Source organism: Miscanthus floridulus, chromosome 2 (genome assembly GCF_019320115.1).
Source record: "Miscanthus floridulus cultivar M001 chromosome 2, ASM1932011v1, whole genome shotgun sequence".
Lineage (NCBI taxonomy): Eukaryota > Viridiplantae > Streptophyta > Magnoliopsida > Poales > Poaceae > Miscanthus > Miscanthus floridulus.
In genome coordinates this window covers 66,778,279-66,797,371 of record NC_089581.1, presented here as the reverse complement: position 1 = coordinate 66,797,371, position 19,093 = coordinate 66,778,279, and the positions used below count along the sequence as shown (strand labels likewise).

The window sequence follows — 19,093 nt, the reverse complement described above, 5'->3', positions numbered from 1 at the left end:
ATTTCTAGGGTTAAATCATATTTTAAGTATTTTTAAATGCATTTTTAGAAAATATTTGGATAGTCTTTTCAAAAAAAATATTTCTACAATTTTTTTTATAAAGTCTAATTCACCATCTAAAATCTTAATTGTTGTGAAAGTCTAATTTAACTTTCTCGTGGCTAATGTGGTGCTACGTAGGATGACTAATGTGACATCAGACAGGTAAATTGGATAGTTTCAAAAGTTAAAGAAGTCTAAAAATCTAATTTTGGAAATGAGAAGCAAATCGGACTTTTCATATGGACCTTCTCTGGTAACCAGGTCCTTAATTAGCTTCATTGTTGCCTGCAGCGACTGGTCCAATGGGCCAAAGGCCCTAACCATGTGCATATATATATTCTGGCCTGGTTGACGATTTGGAATATTGGTGCCAACGTTGTTTTCCAGGTTCCCCTACCCATTCTCACCAATGCCTTGCGTCCCTGGCCTGGCTATCCAAGTTCGAAGAAGTCAAACTCGGCTCGGCTGCGGCAAGTCTTCGTCTTGTCCTGTTATGGCTGTGTTTGGTTAAGCTTTTACTGTTAAAAAGTAGAACGTCAACTAAACTGGTACAATCTGAAGCTGTTTTTTCATAAGTTGTTGCTTGCGTGTGGTATACTCATGTTTTCGGTTTTTCGCTTTTTACTTTTTCAAATGGGTGGAAATAAAGACATGGTTCACAACTATTTTAAGGGAGATAGAGAAAGAGACTCAGTTTCTTAGTTGTTTGAACCAAAACAACGTATATCTTTTTCACAGCACATAGCTCACAGTAGTTTTTTCATGGCTCATAGCTCACCACAACTTTTTGAAACAAAAAAGGCCCATATGTGTAACAGAAGAATTTTACATTGAACTATCCAAGAATAATCCCGTTCAAAATCATCTCATTAAACTAGGGTTCTTCTTCTAAATCGTCAACTCTAGCTTTTCACAAGAATTGTAGCCAGATGGTTATGATCCTCCCAAATCGTAAGCTTGCCAAAAACAATAATTATATTTTCAACATTAGTTTGCAACAAGAAATTTAAGGGGAAGCCTATGACTATGAGCATGAGCCACACACTTCCTGATAGATGTTTAATGTCTGATTGTTCCAAGCTCCGTTTATGCTCCAATCCTTTTGTGATGTCTCGGGAAATCATCTAACAAATCTTGAACTCCAGTAAAAGATACATTATGATTTGGGATCTGATAGATTGTAAGCAATGGCCATGTCATTGTGACATTTTTTTCAAATCACAATACAATAGCAGACACTCACATACATGTAGGTACAAACCTCTATAATTAAATTAAACACACTGTTCCTTGATTGTGCACGCCCATGATAACCGTCGTGATCGGCCTTGTTCCATCAATCAGAACCCAATTGCAGCCCTAGGCATGAACGGTTCTGGGTGTCTTCATATTCTGACTCATGTTTACTCTAGTTTTTTTTTTCTGCGAAGATGTTTACTCGTTAATTTCACATCAGTCCGTTGTGTAATTCTTACGATTTTCTTTCTTACCTTTTTTATCTTGAACTTGTGGTTTGGAGAACCCTTTTGTTTTTTTCAATAAAATCTGGTAGGGGAACCCATCCTGATACCATCAAAAAAAATTGATGAAGCGACCGTCGGTGCGCACCTGATCTTATCAGTTATCACATGCACTCTTAATATTTTTCAATCAAATGTGAAACACCTTACATTTTGTATTCAGGGCTTGTACAGGGCTAGCAAGCCTCTGGGCCCGACATGGAAACTAAAATCTTAATTACTGCCAATGCAAAACCAAGTTACACATACAAACTGAAGGAAAAGATATGCACAACGTGCATGCATAATGCTATAGCCACTGCCAGAGAGCTCTCTCTCCAAGGTCCAAGCTAACTATCTACTGATGCTATCCAAAGAGATGGGCTCGATCGCTCCTAGATAGGCTTAGTAGCAGGGCGGGCGCTATATACCTGTAGGCTGTAGTCAGTAGGAGAACTGCAAGTTGCTGGTGAATGACATGCCGAACACCCACTTCTCCGGCACGACGTTCAGGAAGACGATGGTCTGTCCGCCGCTGGACGTAACGCCGAAGGTGAGAGCCTGGCCGGCGATCCCCGCAAGCGACTGCCAGTTGGCGCCCCAGTTCCTGCTCATGGGCACACGGTTGGTGTTGGAGCTCTGGACCCAGGCGCTGGCCACGGAGCCGCTGCCGCCGACGTTGGAGATGAGCACCAGCTCGTAGTAGTTGAAGCCGGTGATGGTGAAGCGCACGCCGCCCTGCTTCACGCAGGACACGCGCTGGTACAGCACCGAGATGATGCCGCCCTGGTAGATGCCGATCTGGAGCCACGCCGGCTGGGACATGTCGAAGTGCGCCCGCGGCGGGTTGCACCAGCCGCCGTTGCTGCCGGAGTAGGCGTAGTTGGGCGGGCAGAGGTTGGTGGCCGTGACGGTGACGGGGCCGGCGCCCTGCCGGCACCACCGCGCGTCAGTCTGCGAGTCACAGGAGATCTGGTAGCACTGCCCGCACGACGCGCCGTCGTTGTACAGGACCTGGCTCAGGGCCGCCGTGTACTGGCCGTAGCCCGTCGCGTACAGGTTGCCGTACCCGCACGCCCCGCCTGATCGATCATGTGGCAGTTTACATACTGGACGAGAACTGGATCGGAGCGCGACATGACATGCATGCAGTGAAATCTGAAATCTACTACACCTATACGTAGTAAGCATGGGTAGGGTACGTACCCATTGTGCCCGAGGCGTCGCTGCCGCCGTAGAACGTGGCGGTGCCCCTGGACCAGGCGTCGACAGCCGGCGCGGCAGCCAGCGCGACCACCGCGAGGAACACTACGGCCAGAGGTTTGGGTGTCTCCATTACGGCCACCCTTAGCTTTGCGTCTCAAACTGTACAGCAGGATCCAGTACGTGCAAGTGAAGATGGATCACACGAAGCTCTCGACGATGGAGGGAGGGATCAAGGACCTGTACGTCCGACGATAGGTGGTGGTCTTCGATGTGGTTGCTACAAGTCACTGGCCCACGGCCACCCTGGTGGTCGACCGGTTCTTAAATAGGAAGGGTTTGAGTTCGATCGAGCTGACGAACAACAGCTGAATCCAAGCTAGCGATCGAGATCGACGGGCGCACGACGGCACATGAGCGCGCGCAGCGACAGTTGCGCTGCGCATGCATGCATGGCGATAGCCGATCAGATTCAGATCGGCGCTGCAAGTGCAAGTGCATGGCGTGGGTGCGTTTCTGATCGAGTGCTCATCTAGCTCCGCCCGCGCCCGGGGCTCTTGTTAATTCAGGAACGTAACATGCGCGCATGGCCATCAAGCAACAGTACACAAGATTCTGATCTGCGTACTGCAGTTATACTCCCATTCTGGCCGTGTCCATCAAAGTCAGCTCTGACACCCCGGCCCGATGGATCGGAGGCGCGCGATTGTCAAAACAAAGGGTTGAATTCCGTGGACAGAATGATTAGAGATGAACTGGCGGTCGTCTATTGGACGCGTTGATAAGTAATAAGAAGCTTAGCGCTGATAAGCAACAACTCGTCAAAACAAAGGGTATCGTAGCATCTCCATCGCTCCGACAAGTTAAGCTGCTAAACCCATTTGTTATTCGATTCGAACACTGGCACATGCCCCGGTCACGTGAGGCCGGCGGCGGTCGACGTACCCTACGGCAAACCCCCGGCCCGCCCGCCCTGGCGTCGAGGCGTCGTGGAAGCCCATGGATCGATCGTGCCGAGATGCTGTGTGATTAATCATTAATCCATATCACATGGTCAATGTTTTTGCTTAACGTACGAGTGATATGCTAGTTCACCGTGCATTTAGTGGTGTGTTGTAAAACATGTTGCTTGTGGTTAGAACATTTCTTTCTTCTTCTCTCATGATTAACACATTAGATAAATGTAAAAGAGCACATAGACACACGATAAAGAAATTATTCTTTATTTCTCTTAATATTGATGATTATAGCATAGAGCTTCCACGTATATATATAGTCCTATCTAAGAGTTTAGTAGGAGTCCGCGTATATAACGGACTAAGATTAGGATTTTTCCTCCTCGTTTCTCTTCTAAAATTTGTATGTTTTACAATACTCCCCTTGGACGATTACTACAATATGCACTGATGAGGATGGTGGTTTCCAATTTTCCATTAGGTGAACATAACTCTCGTTTTGGTTGGAATGTTACACGTTGATCCGGCTTCAGATCAAAAGACACCAAAATCCTGCAACTTTGGCACCACATCTCCTCTGGTTACACTATTAGAAATATCCACTTCTATAACAAAAATCTTAATGACGATTCCGAAACTGTCATAGAAGATCACTTTTTATGACGAATATTTTCGTTTCGTCATAGATCAGTGGTGACGATCCTTAAATCCTCCCTATCTATGACGAAATCAGATATCGTCACAAGAAACTACATAGAAGAGCACCAGGTTTCGTCACAGATCACTCGCGTGACTCATATGTGACAATCTTCTTTAATACTATGACGAACAGGGCTTCGTCATTGAACTAATTACACATCTGTGATGAACAATATTCGATCTGTAACGAACGGCGCTTCGTCATAAATCTCCACATGGTACTTTCTCCATCCGACGTGTACCTGTGGGACCTGTAGTTACTCATCCGTTACGCTTGTAATTCGTCATAAAAGTCTTCGCTCGATCCTTACTCCATGCAACGTGTACCTGTGGGACCCTTCTCCATCTGACTTATGGGACCCAACGGTTTACATGCCACGTGTACCTATGGGGCCTTTCTCCATCTCCATCCGACCTATGGGACCCAACAGCTTGCGTGTCACTTGTGCTTGTGGACCTTTCTCCATCCGACCTATGGGCCCAACGGCACCTTTCTCCATCTCCATCCGACCTACGGGACCCAACGGCTTATGTGTCATGTGTACCTATGGGATCTTTCTCCATCTCTATCCGACCTATGAGACCCGACGGCTTGTGTGTCACTTGTACCTTATGTGCCGCTAGGGTTTAATAAAATCTAATTCAAAAAAACCATGAGACCTGGGAGTCGAACTCGAGACCCAAAGCAAGGAATGGACCGTCTTCACCATTATGCTAGACGCCTGGTTGTGTTGACTTGTCTTTAGAGTCCTTATAGTAGTATATATTCTCTGTGTGGATGTCCTACAGGTTGACCTATATATTGGATATCCCCTGTAGGTGGAAACAAATATGTGCTCGTTGGACTTGCGGCGGCGGCGGCGGCGGCAACAGAGGATCCCCGGTGTGCTGTGGTGCCTTAGGCATCATTTTGAAGGCTAGACGGCAGGGCTTCCCTGTGGAGCATGGCGGCATTGGTGTCTGTGTCCGTTGTGTGCCGTGGTAGAGGTGACAGATCCAATCCGCAGGTCTCCTTTCTTGCTTTTTCCTATTCGCTTCACTGTTTTAGTCCTTGCTTGAACATGAGGTATATATACAAGAAACATTCTAGTGTTCGAGATCTGGTTAGGCCAATGATGATGAAAAGAAGTAGGAGGTACCACTGGTTGGTTTTCTTCTAATGTCTGATTTTCTGCATATGTTCAGTGTTCTTACTGTAGATGCCTATATGCAACTAGGTCTGTTAATTGTCAAGTGCTAGCTTGATTATACCTATCAGTCTAGGCAAACAAACAGGCCCTTTGCTTCTGCCTTAAACTAGTTTTTCTGTCCAGTGCTTGCTTTATTCTACATTTTTGTTCCGTATGCTTCAGTGCCACTAGTGAGTCCTTATGGTATTTTGAACTTGTGAAAACTGAGGCAGCCTATTTGGGTTGTGCAAATTTGAGATGAGTCCCTGCTATATTGTTTTTAATGGCCATCAGCCAGAAGTTTACTACAACTGGCCTGACTGTCAGGAACAAGTTCATAGGTTTTCTGGTGCTTCTTATAAAAAGTACAACTCCTATGAAGATGGAATTGCTGCCTTCAAGTCAAGAACAAACTCAAATCCACGCTTAGCTCATGATGATGACTTCTGTCTTCAAAACCCAACAACTACTCCACCCTCTTTCTCCTTCAAAACTGTTGTAATTGTAGTCCTCTTAATCTTTGTCTATCTCCTATGGAAGAAGCTCTAAGCTCATGTACTGATTGTAAGTGTGATGGCCAGACTTGATTTAGCTGAAATTGTAATGGTTACAACTCCATTAACTACTACTCGAGTTTGAGTTATATATATCTATGTGGTGCTACTCTAAATTTAGTTGAGGTCATACCATGAAAATTATTAATGGTTGTTAAAGTTGCACTTTGGTATGGGTTATGGACTTTACTTATAGATCTTTGTTGGATTATTTTGCTCTTCAGTAATCTCATTATTGAGCGAGCTCTCATCCTACTGAACACTAACGAAATGGAGGAGGCCTCCAACAAGAGGAACGCACTGGCCAGCTTCATGGACGATGTCTTTGTTGAGATCCTTCGCCGCCTCCCTGCCCGCTCCTTGTTCTGCTGCAAATGTGTCCATCGCTCCTAGAAACACCTCATCTTGAACAACCATAAGTTGATGCCCTAGACTAATGGCCGGCTTCTTCTTCAATGAAATCTACGGCCAACGAAACTTGACCAGCATCACCGGTGTTTACCCCACCTTGTCCTTCTTGCTCTTCACCATGAACAATGTAGCTGTCTCAGATTGCTGCAACAGCCTCATCCTATGCTAGTGCCTTCGGGCTGATGGATACCACTATGTCTTCTGTAATCAGACAACCCAGAAGTTGAAGGCACTGTCGCCGAGAATCCATTCTGTTGGAGAGGCTCGATTGGGGTTCGATATGATAGCCTCCTTGCACTTTCATGTGTTTGAATATATGGAGGAGGATGGTTAGTGCATGGGTGTAGACATCTACTCATCTAAAACTGCAGCATGGATCTTTAAGGAATGTAAATGGGGCGAGGAGGCTGAGTTGAGATTTTCAAAATCAACAACTATGTTTCTTAACAGTCGTCTGCACTATATTGGGTTCTGCGAGGGTTATTGTCGTATACTTGTTGTGGATATGGAGGGAAAGACATGGTGGACAATTCCTAACGGGACACGTGGTTTTTCACGCTCCATCCATCAAGCTCAGGGTCACTTGTGTCAATGTACTGTTGGTGGTCGCAATATGTCCAAGCTTTCAATCTGGATCCTTGAAGACTATGGTACTAATAATAAATGGACATTGAAGCATACTATCAGCCTACGTAAGTTGTTTGGAAAAACTAAGAAACAATTGGGTTACTTTTCACCTAGAATGGAATTTGATTTTCTTTGTTGGGGTTGGGGTGGAAAGAGCCATCATCGCATATAACATGGACAACAGAAAAATTCATGTCGTCCCTACATATTACATTCCATATGGTAGATGTGACATCCTGCCAGAAATCATGGGTAGACCTTACTATCTTCCTTATGTTCTCTTGTTCTTAGAGTTGGAGTCATTAGCAAAGTAGTAAATAAAGCTGCATTTGATGTATCTCTCTATCATGACATGTGTTAAATGGATCAATGTTGTTTGATTGTCTATGGACATGTTAATTTCCTCTTGGATGGATGTTGTCATTATTTTGCAGCAACTTTAACTTGTTTGTAATGTAAGCTAAGGTCTACGCAATGTCAGACACGTCCAAACCTACAGAGGCCAGACTTTCTTGCATGTGCAATAACATTTCAACACCAATAGCTCCTCTTTGTTCCCAAAAAAACACCAATAGCTCCTCTGTAGTAGTGATATATTAAGGTTCTTGCAAGTTCAACAAAGATTGACAAAGACACCAAGGCAACAAAAATAATAAATCCCCGTAGTGAAGATTTTAGATGGCTAGAACTTGTGTGATCCAGTGATGTATAAAAATTCTGAATAAAAATAATCTTTGATACATGGTTCTTGCAAGTTCAACAAATCTTATCAAATACACGAAAATAAGACAAGTTGGGTTTAACACTGATCAAAGCCACTCATGACTAGTACGACTACTGATACAAATGTTGTGATCGAGTGCAATAGTTTTACTTATAGCTCTGTATTGAATACTGTCTGACAAGATAAAATGTGCCACATTCGGACTTTCTTGTGAGTGTAATAAAATATGAGAGTGAAGCGAATGTGGCGGGAAAGCTAGATACAAGAAGTGAATCGAGAAAAAGAGCTTTTGACCACCATGACACGCTTGACACTTGAATGCATGGTGCAGTTGCAATAGGTCTTTTCTATACTTATTTCACTCTAATCCAAGCAATCACAGCAGTTGAGGGGTAGACTGATTGCTATGACACTTTATACTGTCCTACGAGATCAAATACACAGTGGGCGGATTTTCTTGTGTTCGTAGTAAAAGTCAACATCTATGGCTTCTCCGTTCTACATTAGATCGAGGCGAGACTTGTTCAGATGAACTCATTGCTGCATGGTTCTTTCAAGTTCAACAAATTTGATCAAAGACACAAGTTGACTTCAACAAAGATCAAATGCACTCATGAATGTTTAGCATATTATAGATCAGATCAAAGACAACCAGAAAGAAATCTTCAGCGAAAAGCAACCAACAGGGGCTACAAACCAGCTACAAAATGACCAAATGACTTGAGTTATACCACGCTCAAACCCACCTAATACAAAGTGCAGCAAAAGTTCACACAGATATGCATGCAAATAAGAGTGCAGCAAAAGTCCCATTGATCAAACCTAGTCATGACTACTAATAATACTAATATGTCCCATAGATCAACGGTTGAAGCGAGCGTGCAGGATCTCGTCCATGTCCACCTTTGCTAAGACGGCATTGGCGGCCAGCTCAAAACTCTCGATCAGATCGTCAATGTCATCGTCCTTTGATCTTGGTGGAAAACCCTACTCCGCCACCCAGATGTTCACCACTGCACCAATCTAAAGTTGGGCAGCAGCCAGCGCCATGGTAGCCCCCTAATGAATGGCTTTGGTCACCACGGCTTGAAGGTGGGCCGACAGGGCTTGGAGGTGCTCCTTTGTGATGAACAGACTATCCACTGTTCCCACGGGGAAGACCGTGTTATAGGCGGCTAGCACGGACAGCTATAGGGTCTCAACATGTATCCTCAGTACCAGAACAAGGTTCATCATGTGTTGGGCCTGCTTCTTGGCGATCGCCAAATCACCTCGTTCCTAGGAGACCTCATTCTTAGAAACTTGAAGTGTGTCATGCATGGCGTCTAGCTCACCATGTAGCATCTCGGCGTTCAGCCTAGTCGATGACAAAACCACTTGGACCTCACGGTAATCCTTCAATAATTGATGGTAGTCTACGTCGTCTGAAGATTCACACTCTTCTGACGATTTGCTCACTTCAAAACTAGAGGGTTGTGTAGGGATAGAGGGGCTCGGTGGCAGCATGCGGTGATGGGATGACTCTCCGACACCACCGGGGAAAAGCCCCACGACCGGAGATGGTGCCACCATGGAGGAAGCTCTGCACAATGCAAGTCAAGTTCAAGCCCATATAGGATAAGGGGGAGAGCGATATGATTGAGAAGGCAAATGACTTTTACTGAACTGACTGGCGTAGCATGTCATGGAATCATGGGCGGCTACCTCCATCGAGGGATGCCTCACGGGGCCGCTTTCTGAGTGCGACTATGAACAAAGAAACGGGCACTAGGGCCAATGAGGCTCAGGACGTCATCACGCCCACGTTCACCTGTTGAGATAGTAGGCAAATTCCAAATAGTAGTTAAATTAAATAGCATGAACACAAATACTAGTGTGAACATTCCTCGCATACTCTAGTTAAATGAAGATAAACAATATGAACAATGGTATGATGATGATCCACCTCCAAAGGGAGAACTGGTGGGTGAGAGACCACACTAACGAGAGGTCCCTCTGTCGGTGGAGGATTGCTGGCGTGGAAGGCCTCCAGGGCCTCCCCATCGACAGACGACCTCGTTGGCTCCGCCATGGTCCTAGCAGGAGGGGTCGGCAACACATTAACATGGAAGGCAAAAGCTTTGGGATGGAATCAGGAGCTCTAGAGAGAGAAGGCAACAGGTGTATAACCTTCCCTCTCACCCCTTATCTCTGCTACTATAGTTTAGGGGCCGTCAACTACCCCACAACTGAGATGTTTGCGTGGGTGGGTGGTGGGGCTTTGCCCTGTCACGTCAATGAGACGGGCCAGAAGGCGACATCCCCTGCCATAACAGGTAGCTGATGCCACCCACGCACGAGTGTCTACGCAGGAATGTAGGGGCACATTGTTCATCAATTACACTATCTGGGTAGTCAAGATTTTAGATGACTGAACCTTGTGTGATCCTGTGAAGTATAAAAATTCTGAATAAAAATAATCTTTGATGCATGGTTCTTGCAAGTTCAACAAATCTTGTCAAATACACGAAAATAAGATGAGTTGGGTTCAACACAGATCAAAGCCACTCATGACTACTACTACAACTGATACAAATTGACCGAGTGCACTCCGTAGGCAATAGTTTTACTCACAGCTCTGTACTATATAGTGTCTGATGACATGAAATGTTCCACATTCAAACTTTCTTATGAGCGCAATAAAATATTAGAGTAAAGCGAATGCGGCAGGAAAGCTGGACACAAGAATTGAATCAAGAAAAAGTGCTTTTGATACGCTTGAGACTTGAATGCCTAATACAGTTGTGGTAGGTCTTTTCTGTACTTATTTGATTCCAATCTAAGCAGTCACAGCAGTCGAGGGGCAGACTAAAGAGTGAACAGTGAGATGTGTCTAGCTCGGTCAGATTTACAATGCTCAGACCATCACAGGGACTCTAGGGCAAGCCAAGATAAAGATTTTTTCTCCAACCAGTGTGCTTTGCCTCGGGTACCATCATGCTCCCTCAGGAATCACAACTTGTCATACAACAGAAGGTGTGTTTGACCGGAGATACAGAAGCATTGACATTCCCAACCGTACACTAATCAAAACAGAGCATGTCTCCTCCATTTACACCGATGAGACGGCGTGAGCCTCGGGACTGGTTTTTACATGTTAGCTCCTCCACTGATGCGCCGATAGTGCATGCAGTCCTTGCATTTGTGACAGTGCTAGAAACACAGAAAAAGAAAACCCCATGAGAGGAGAATGAGAACAGAGAAATATCAGCATGGATTCCTCAAGACTATCAAGTTTCCTAGTTGGCATGGTGGGCTACAAGAAGACATGGCAGGACTGAGCCAGAGCAACCTGGAGTGCTTGAAGATCCTTCTTCCTAGAATATATGCAGAAAATTTGGTAAGTGCCCATTTTCAATGTGCTAAAACCGATCTGCTTGTGTATGCCTTTGGGAATTAACTTGTTCCTCTATCTAGCTATGTTGATCGTTGTGCACACAGAAGCTACCAGCTATGATGGCCTGGGCCATCGGAGGTCACCATAAACTCGAGCTTTGTCTAGACGATGAGCAGAGTCTGGCCTAGTGGAAACTAAAGGTGTTCCCCGACGACACCGATGGCGGCCACTTGTACCTCTAGCCCTGCTGGAAGCACTTTGCCCATGCCTTCAACCTCCGTGATGGGTTCTCTCTTGTATTGTGGTATGATGGCCGGTCACAGATTAACATCAAGGTCTTCGACCTTACCACCTACCACAAGCAGTACCCACATGACTTCGAGGCCGACGGTAGACAGCTCTCTCTGCCTATCATGGAGCCAAAGAGTTTTGCAGTGATCCTGACACAAGTACAACCTCAAATCGAAGTATCTAGTGAGCATAGACTTTGCTCATCACCTTGGCATCTTGAATAAGCATTGGATGTCTTGCTCTTCCACCCCTTCTTGTTTTCTTCTTCATCATCATCAAGTCACCACCATCTTCATGGTTGATCTTGATTTGAACTTGGGGTGTCTTTTCTTGCTCAACTTGTGGCTTTGGTTGAGGCTTTACATGTTGATTCACCAATTGCTTGGTTGGGCACATTGAGGTAAGATGACCCCAAGTGCGGCACTTGAAGCACTTCACATGCTTTAGCCTCTCTTCTTCATTCATCTTCTTGAGCTTCTCAATGTTTGGGCAACCATTTGCAAGATGTCCCGCTTTATGACACCGGTAGCACATGGAGTGAGACAACTTCAATTGTTGTTGCTTCTTCATCTTCTTTGCCCTTTTTCTTTCGTCCTTTGTCATCTTCTTCTTAAATCCAAGGCCACTCTTTTCACTGAAGTTTCTTTTAGTCTTCATCAAATGCTCAAAGGTGACTTTTGGGTTGTAGCACCTCTCTAGCTTGTTGCTCAATTTCTTCACTTCATTTTTGGGTTTATTGTTCTCCTTCAAAAGGTTAGTCTCACAAGACAAGGAAGTAGAACAAGCATATATTTGTGAAGAACATGGCATAGCTAATAAATCATCACAAGAGGTGGATACATGCTTTTTCCCTGCATCATAAGAGTTAGTCACATGTTGCAATTGATCACTTGACTCATGTGATGATCTCTCATTATTTTTAAGTTCCTTTGAAAACACTTTAATGAGAGAAGCATGTTGTTCTAATAATTCTTCATGAGATGCAAGTAGTGTCTCATGATTCAATTTTAGCTCACAATGTGAAGATTTTTTACTATCAAGTAGTTTCTTATATTCTTCACAAGAGTTCCTTAGAAATGAGTTTTTATTTTCCAATTTCATTGTTTTAGCTTTCTCATTTTCTAAAGACATGGTCATGCTAGCAAGTCTACTCACAAGCTCATCATATGAATCAAAATCAATCACATTTGCATTAGATACCTTAGTGTCACCTTGTGACATGAAGCAATGTGATGTAGTTGAAGAGCTTGAAGAAGCATCACTCTCATAGCCCGAGCATGATCCATTATTATCATCATCAAGTGTGCATGGAGTAGCATCATCATTGGCATCACTTGTGGCATCATCATCAATCTTGTCAAGTGATCTTGTGGTATGATCATCATCATCATCACTTGACCATGAGGTGGAGCAATCTTCCACAATTACCGAATTGTGGCTATGCTCAACATCCTCATGTGCCTTCTTCTTGGGCTCATCCTCGTCGTCGGAAACCATCCCATATTTTTCATTGAGATAACTCCATATCTCATGGGTGGTCTTCATGTCCATGATCTCTCCAAAGATGTTATCATGCAAAGATCTATACATGATGTTAGTAGCATGAGTGTCGAGATCTAGGCATTTCTCTTGTGCTTGAGTTAGATTATCTTCATCCAACACATGATAAAAACCTACATCTACCATCCACCACATTTGAGGGCAAATAAACTTAAAATTGCATATCATCCAATTTTTTCACCGTGCAAGTGTGTGCCATAAAAAATATATGGACAATCATCTAGCCCACTAGACGCCATCCTCTCGGGTCGGTGAGGACCACAAATGAGAGACCTATTCTAATACCACTTGTAGGGTCGAGATGGCGACTAGAGGGGGTGAATAGTCATTACTAAATTTTAATCGCGCCGGCTAACCGAAACAAATGTGGAATTAAAACAATCGGTCTAGCCAGGACTAGACCCCTCTATCTATGTTCTTTAACACCTTGCAAAGATCCTAATTAAGCAACTAAGGTGTCGGGCTAGCTAGAGCTCACCTTATCAATTCTAGGAGCAAGGTCACACAAACCTATGCCACTTAGTATTTTTCACACTGGGGAGCTCCTACACAATTCTAGTAATCAAAAACACAAAGCTCCTAAGCTCACTAGCAATGCTAAATAACAAGGCAGGCAATGCCAAATTAGAGAGCGCAAATACTTAGCTACACAAACTAAGCAATATGACTAACAAGGTTACACAAACCAAATTAGCCACGCAAGGGAGCTACTTCTATGCTACACAAGCTAGAAGGTAACTAGCAAGCTACACAAACTAACTAACTACAAGAGCAACTACACAAGCACAATGTATATGAAAGTAGTTACAAGCTTATGTAAGGGGATTGCAAACCAATGAGAAGAACAATGTTGACATGGTGATTTCCCCCAAGGTTCACGTGCTTGCCAACACGCTATGTCCCCGTTGTGTCGACCACTCACTTGGTAGTTCGACGGCTAATTGGCATCACCTACCAAGCCCGCATGTCGAGTACCACAAGAACCTACCCCAAAAGTGAGGGTAGCTCAATGACACACTCAACTAGATTAGCTCTTTGCAGCTCCTGCGGGGCGAGCACAATGCCCCTCACAAAGCTCTTCTCCAGAGCACCGCACAAGCTTCTTGCAGGCTTCGACGGAGACCACCACCAAGCCATCTAGGAGGTGGCAACCTCCAAGAGTAACAAGCACCACTAGCTTGCAACTCGATCACCTAGTGCCACTCGATGCACCCTCATGATGCAATCGCACTAGAATCGCTCACTCACTCGATCGGATGAACACTATCAAGCTCAAGTGAATTAGAGGGTTCCCAAGCACTACCACACAAGCCACCAAGGCTCTAGTGTGCTCTACACATGGTCAAAGGCCTACCAACACTTCTATTTATAGCCCCATGGGCTAAAATAGCCGTTACCCCTTCACTAGGCAGATTTTGGGACGACCGGACGCACCAGTCGAATCGACCAGACGCACCCTACCAGCGTTTGGTCAATGGATGACTACCACATCATCCTTGGCTTCAAATACTGAGTGCCCAATCTCAACAGTTAAGTTGTGACCGAATGCACCACGAGGATGACCAGACGCGGCTACGCCTGAGTCTGGTCATTTCCAGAGAGCTCCCCAAGTCTCTATTTTGCGACCGAACATGTCCGCTCCTATAGGACCAGACGTAGACCAGCCAAAGTTCAGTCATTTCCAGAGAGCTCCATGAGCCTCTGATTTGCGACTGGACATGTCTGGTGCTACACGACTAGATGTAGACCAGCGTCACCTACGTCATCATACATCACACGTGATAGGACATAGGCCCTACGCATCCGATCACCTTTACTATGCAGCGTCCGGTCACTTGACTAAGACTGCACCCAACTGTTGTCACTGACCTGACGCGCCAGTCCTACCAAGGCTAGCATCTGGTCACTCAAGTGACCTTTCGCCTCTATTTCATCAGCGAGTTGATCCGTTTCAACTCCAACTTCTTCTCCTTTGCAAATGTGCCAACACCACCAAGTGTACACCACCATGTGTATGTGTGTTAGCTTTTCATAAACATTTACCAAAGGATTAGCCACTCAACTTGCCACGCCACTCGATCCTAGCGACGATGCAAAGTTAGATCACTCAAGTGACACTAGATGACCGATATGCAAACAAGTTTGCCCCTCTTGATAGTACGGCCATCTATCCTAAACCTGGTCATCAACTTCTCTACACACCTATGACAAGGTGAAATGAAATGCCCTAGGTTATATCTTTGCCTTGCGCATTCCATTCCATCTCCTCCAATGTCGATGCAACACATGCACCAACATGATCAACAATGATATGATCCACTTCATATCATCATGTGATCATATTGGTTCATCAATCTTGACTTCACTTGCTTTTCACTATTGCCTTCGTCCATCGGTGCCAAGTCTTGCTCAAGCTTCACTGCCATGTGGTCCATCGCTCCAAAGCCTCCAACATTGCCCTTCACTGCTTGCAATCGGTCCATCAAGCCAAGTCATGTCTTAATCTTCTCCACCTTGATCACATGACTCAATGTCATATCTCATGTGCAATGATCTCCTTCATCATCATATGTGTGAGCTTTGCAACATCTCTGAGCCATTTCCACCTCCATGGCATATGTTGCTCACACACATGTACATGTGGACTAATCACCTGTGTATCTCACATAAACACAAATAGTCCACCTAGGGTTGTCACTCAATTGCCAAAACCAAACAAGGACCTTTCACTCTTAGTGTCGAGGGATGCATATCTGCAACTCGATGCTAAGGGGCAGCAAGGTCATGGAATCTAAAGCACCTAATCTTGAAGGCCTTCTCCAAACACCCTGTGAGGTGCTTTATCTCCATCTTGCACTTCTCATAGCCTGGAGGAGGCCGTGAGACATGCAAAGATGAAGACAAAGCACTTCTTGGCGATGAGGAAAGATACAGTAGCTCACAAGTGTGTGGATTAAGACCAAGAGGTGCATCCAAACCTTGGTTAAATAGGCCAACCTTGAAGATGGAGAAGTGCAAGTAATGGTGATGCAACTATGTTGTGGGAAGACCAAACAGTTGTGGAGGGTCGACGGCCATAACATGTATCCCAGTTGGCTCAGCTTTTCATATGACTAAGAAAATACTACTGCCGCATCTATTGTTAACCCATCGGTGGTAGAAGTTTTAACTGCCAGTTTCCTTCCTCAGGAGGCCTCCTATCGGTCCAACCAGCGCTGGAAGTACAACAACATCGCTTCTATCGCTACAGCAGTGAAAGTGGCGACAGTGATAAATCAATTTGTAGTAGTGCCCCCTCCAATATCAGCTGGCCAAACATGCTCATAAAAGGGCTGAAAGGATCAAGATGCCCAAGAGGGGGGTGAATTGGGCTAATTCTAATTTTTTTGCAATAATTAAGCCCTACACTTAGCCCATTTCACCCCTTGTGTCTAGAATGTGTTTCTATTGTTCTGTCATATAAAAGTTTTACATCCTAGGTTCTAATCCTACTCTAGCATGGCAATTCTAGGAATGTAAAGACATGAAATGAATTGCTCAAATGTAAATGCTCAAAATAAGGAGAGGGAAAGGAACGCGGCGATGTTTTCCCGAGGTATCGGAGAGTCACCACTCCCCACTAGTCCTCATTGGAGCACCCGTACAAGGGTGTAGCTCCCCCTTGATCCACGCAAGGATCAAGTGCTCTCTACGGGCTAATTCTTTGACACTCCATCACTGGTGAATCGCCCACAACCGCTCACAACATGACTTGGGTCATCCACAAGCTCCGCCGAATGATCACCAAGCTCCCAATCACCAAGCCGTCTAGGTGATGGCGATCACTAAGAGTAACAAGCACAAACTCTCACTTGACCAAGACAAGCCTAATGAAAAAGATGGATGCACACTTGCTATTCCCTATGCACTAATGAGGTCCTTAATCTTGGATTATCAAATCTCAATCACCCCACTAGGATCTTGCTCTCCCTTGCACTCCAAAGGTGTTTCTCAGCTGAACAAATGGGCAAGAGACCTCAAATGAACGAGTGGGATATGTATTTATACCCCCCCCCATTCAAAACATAACAGTTGAGGTCCAACTCAGCAAGTATCGGGATGACCGGATGCTCCGGTCAAGGTGACCGGACGCACCGGTCAGTGTAATATGTCAGCATGTTAGAAAGTTGTTTGCTCTTACCAAACTCTAGCCTGCGTCCGGTCAGCACCCACCGAACGTGTCCGATCATCAAAAACCCTCTCTAGAACCTTACTGTTGTTGACCAGACACTGGCAACCAGAGTCCGATCATTTCTCTGTTCAGCGTCTAGTCCGTGGTCAATAGCCTGTCCATGCTGCTATAGATACAGCTAGTGTCACGTCTGGTGAGCACTGGTGTCTAGTGTCCGGTCGCACTCTAACTGCTGCTGCCGATCAAATGAACTGACCGGACTCTCCAAGCTGCGTTCGGTCACAACCAAACTAGCGTCTGGTTAGTCATTTGACTCTCTATTTACTTTCAATTCGAAATTCTTTGTGAATGAAGTTGACTTCTATCGATCTTAGGGTTATTCCTGAGCTACCTAGTGCTAAGTTTGACAAGTGTGCACCACACCTAATCCATTAGACTCACCTAGGTTAGCTACTAGTTCATACCCCCCTAATAGTATGGCCAAAGGAAAAACAAAGTCATAAACTACTCTAAGTGTCTCTCCAACACCAAACGACACTTAAAACTAGTTGTCCTTAACCTTGTCATCCATCCTTTGAAAACCAAAACGATTTCCATCGACAGGGGCATGACAACCATGACTGCCCAATCAATTTCCATTACCATGACATAACTCAAATTGCCTCTGTAAAACACACATTAGTCATAGTAATCTCATGTCGTCATTAATCACCAAACCCCAATTGAGGGCCTAGATGCTTTCAAGGGCGTCAGGCACCATGCGTTCCTTGCAAATTTGGGATGGCACTACAACAACAACCGCTAGAGCTAAATCTTCCAAACAACAACCCATAAGCCGCTTATCCTAAGTATTTCTTCCATTCTTGACCTAAGATTCCAAAGCAATGATGAATGTGCAAGTCATCGAGGCCAACCCATGACCAGTTGGGTCTGTCTTCTTGAGCCATAACCAGCGGATTTGCAGTGCCTAGCTCATGAACTAGAGGTTAAGTATCCCAAGTCCTCCCAGATCAATGGGTCGCTGGACCTTTTCCCAAGCCAACAAGCTCTTTTCCCTTCCAAACAAAAGCTCTTCTTATCTTATCAATGGCACGCAAAAACCATCTTGGCACATCGATAGCTATCAAGACATAAACCGAAATGGCTGAGAGGGCAAATCTTACCCAGGTAACTCTCCCCGCCATGGTCATGAGAACAACATGCCAACTAGGGAGTTTATCACTAATCTGCTCAATCCATCTGAGCAATTTTGCCTTTCCTATTTTTCTAGTTGAGATCGGCAATCCTAAGTAAGTGTAATGAAAATTTGTTGTCATGCATGGCAGTGTAGAGGTTATCATCTCCAATTGTGCGGGGTCACGCTGAATAGGTACAACATAGTTTTTCTGCAAATTTGTTTGTAGGTCTGATGCCTCACCATACATGTCCAAGATGCTCATCGTGAGGTTCATCTCAACCTGCTGTGGCCGAATGAAGAGGACAATGTCATTGGCATAAAGAGATACTAGTACATCACGTGCGCCATTGCACGCGCCGGCGATTTAAGCATAGTAAGTACTAGTAAATGCAGCGTAGAGGTACAAAGTGTACTTATATTACATGGATGGATGTCATGAAGCCGGTAATGTTTCGAGTTGGAAGGCTAGGGTAGTGTTGCTGACACACTACAATAGTGCATGCAATGTGTCCAGAGACAGGTTATAGCTTGGCATAGAGTCTGGTACATTGCAGTTAGCAGCAGGTAGGAGTCCTAGCTTCATAACATTAGATAGTCAGATCCTAGACTATACAAGAATGCTGACGATGAGGTC

The 19,093-nt window shown here is 44.8% G+C and overlaps 1 protein-coding gene across 1 annotated transcript; it reads right to left on the bottom strand.

Moving 5' to 3' along the window:
• Window positions 1–1,911: 1,911 nt before the first annotated feature.
• LOC136539029 (expansin-A15-like) lies at window positions 1,912–2,877 on the bottom strand. Its single transcript, XM_066530958.1, has 2 exons — window positions 2,748–2,877; window positions 1,912–2,623 (listed from the first exon to the last, which is right to left on the bottom strand). Exons 1-2 carry the CDS (start codon window positions 2,875–2,877, stop codon window positions 1,986–1,988), a joined length of 768 nt encoding a protein of 255 aa, XP_066387055.1. The 3' UTR covers window positions 1,912–1,985.
• Between the last annotated feature and the right edge of the window lie 16,216 nt (window positions 2,878–19,093).

Bases quoted from the DNA above. Each gene is read 5' to 3' on its own strand.
- LOC136539029 (XM_066530958.1), bottom strand. From the start codon at position 2,877: ATGGAGACACCCAAACCTCTGGCCGTAGTGTTCCTCGCGGTGGTCGCG. The intron at 2,624-2,747 runs GTACGTACCCTA...ATGATCGATCAG, and splicing joins CGACGCCTCGGGCACAATGG to GCGGGGCGTGCGGGTACGGC.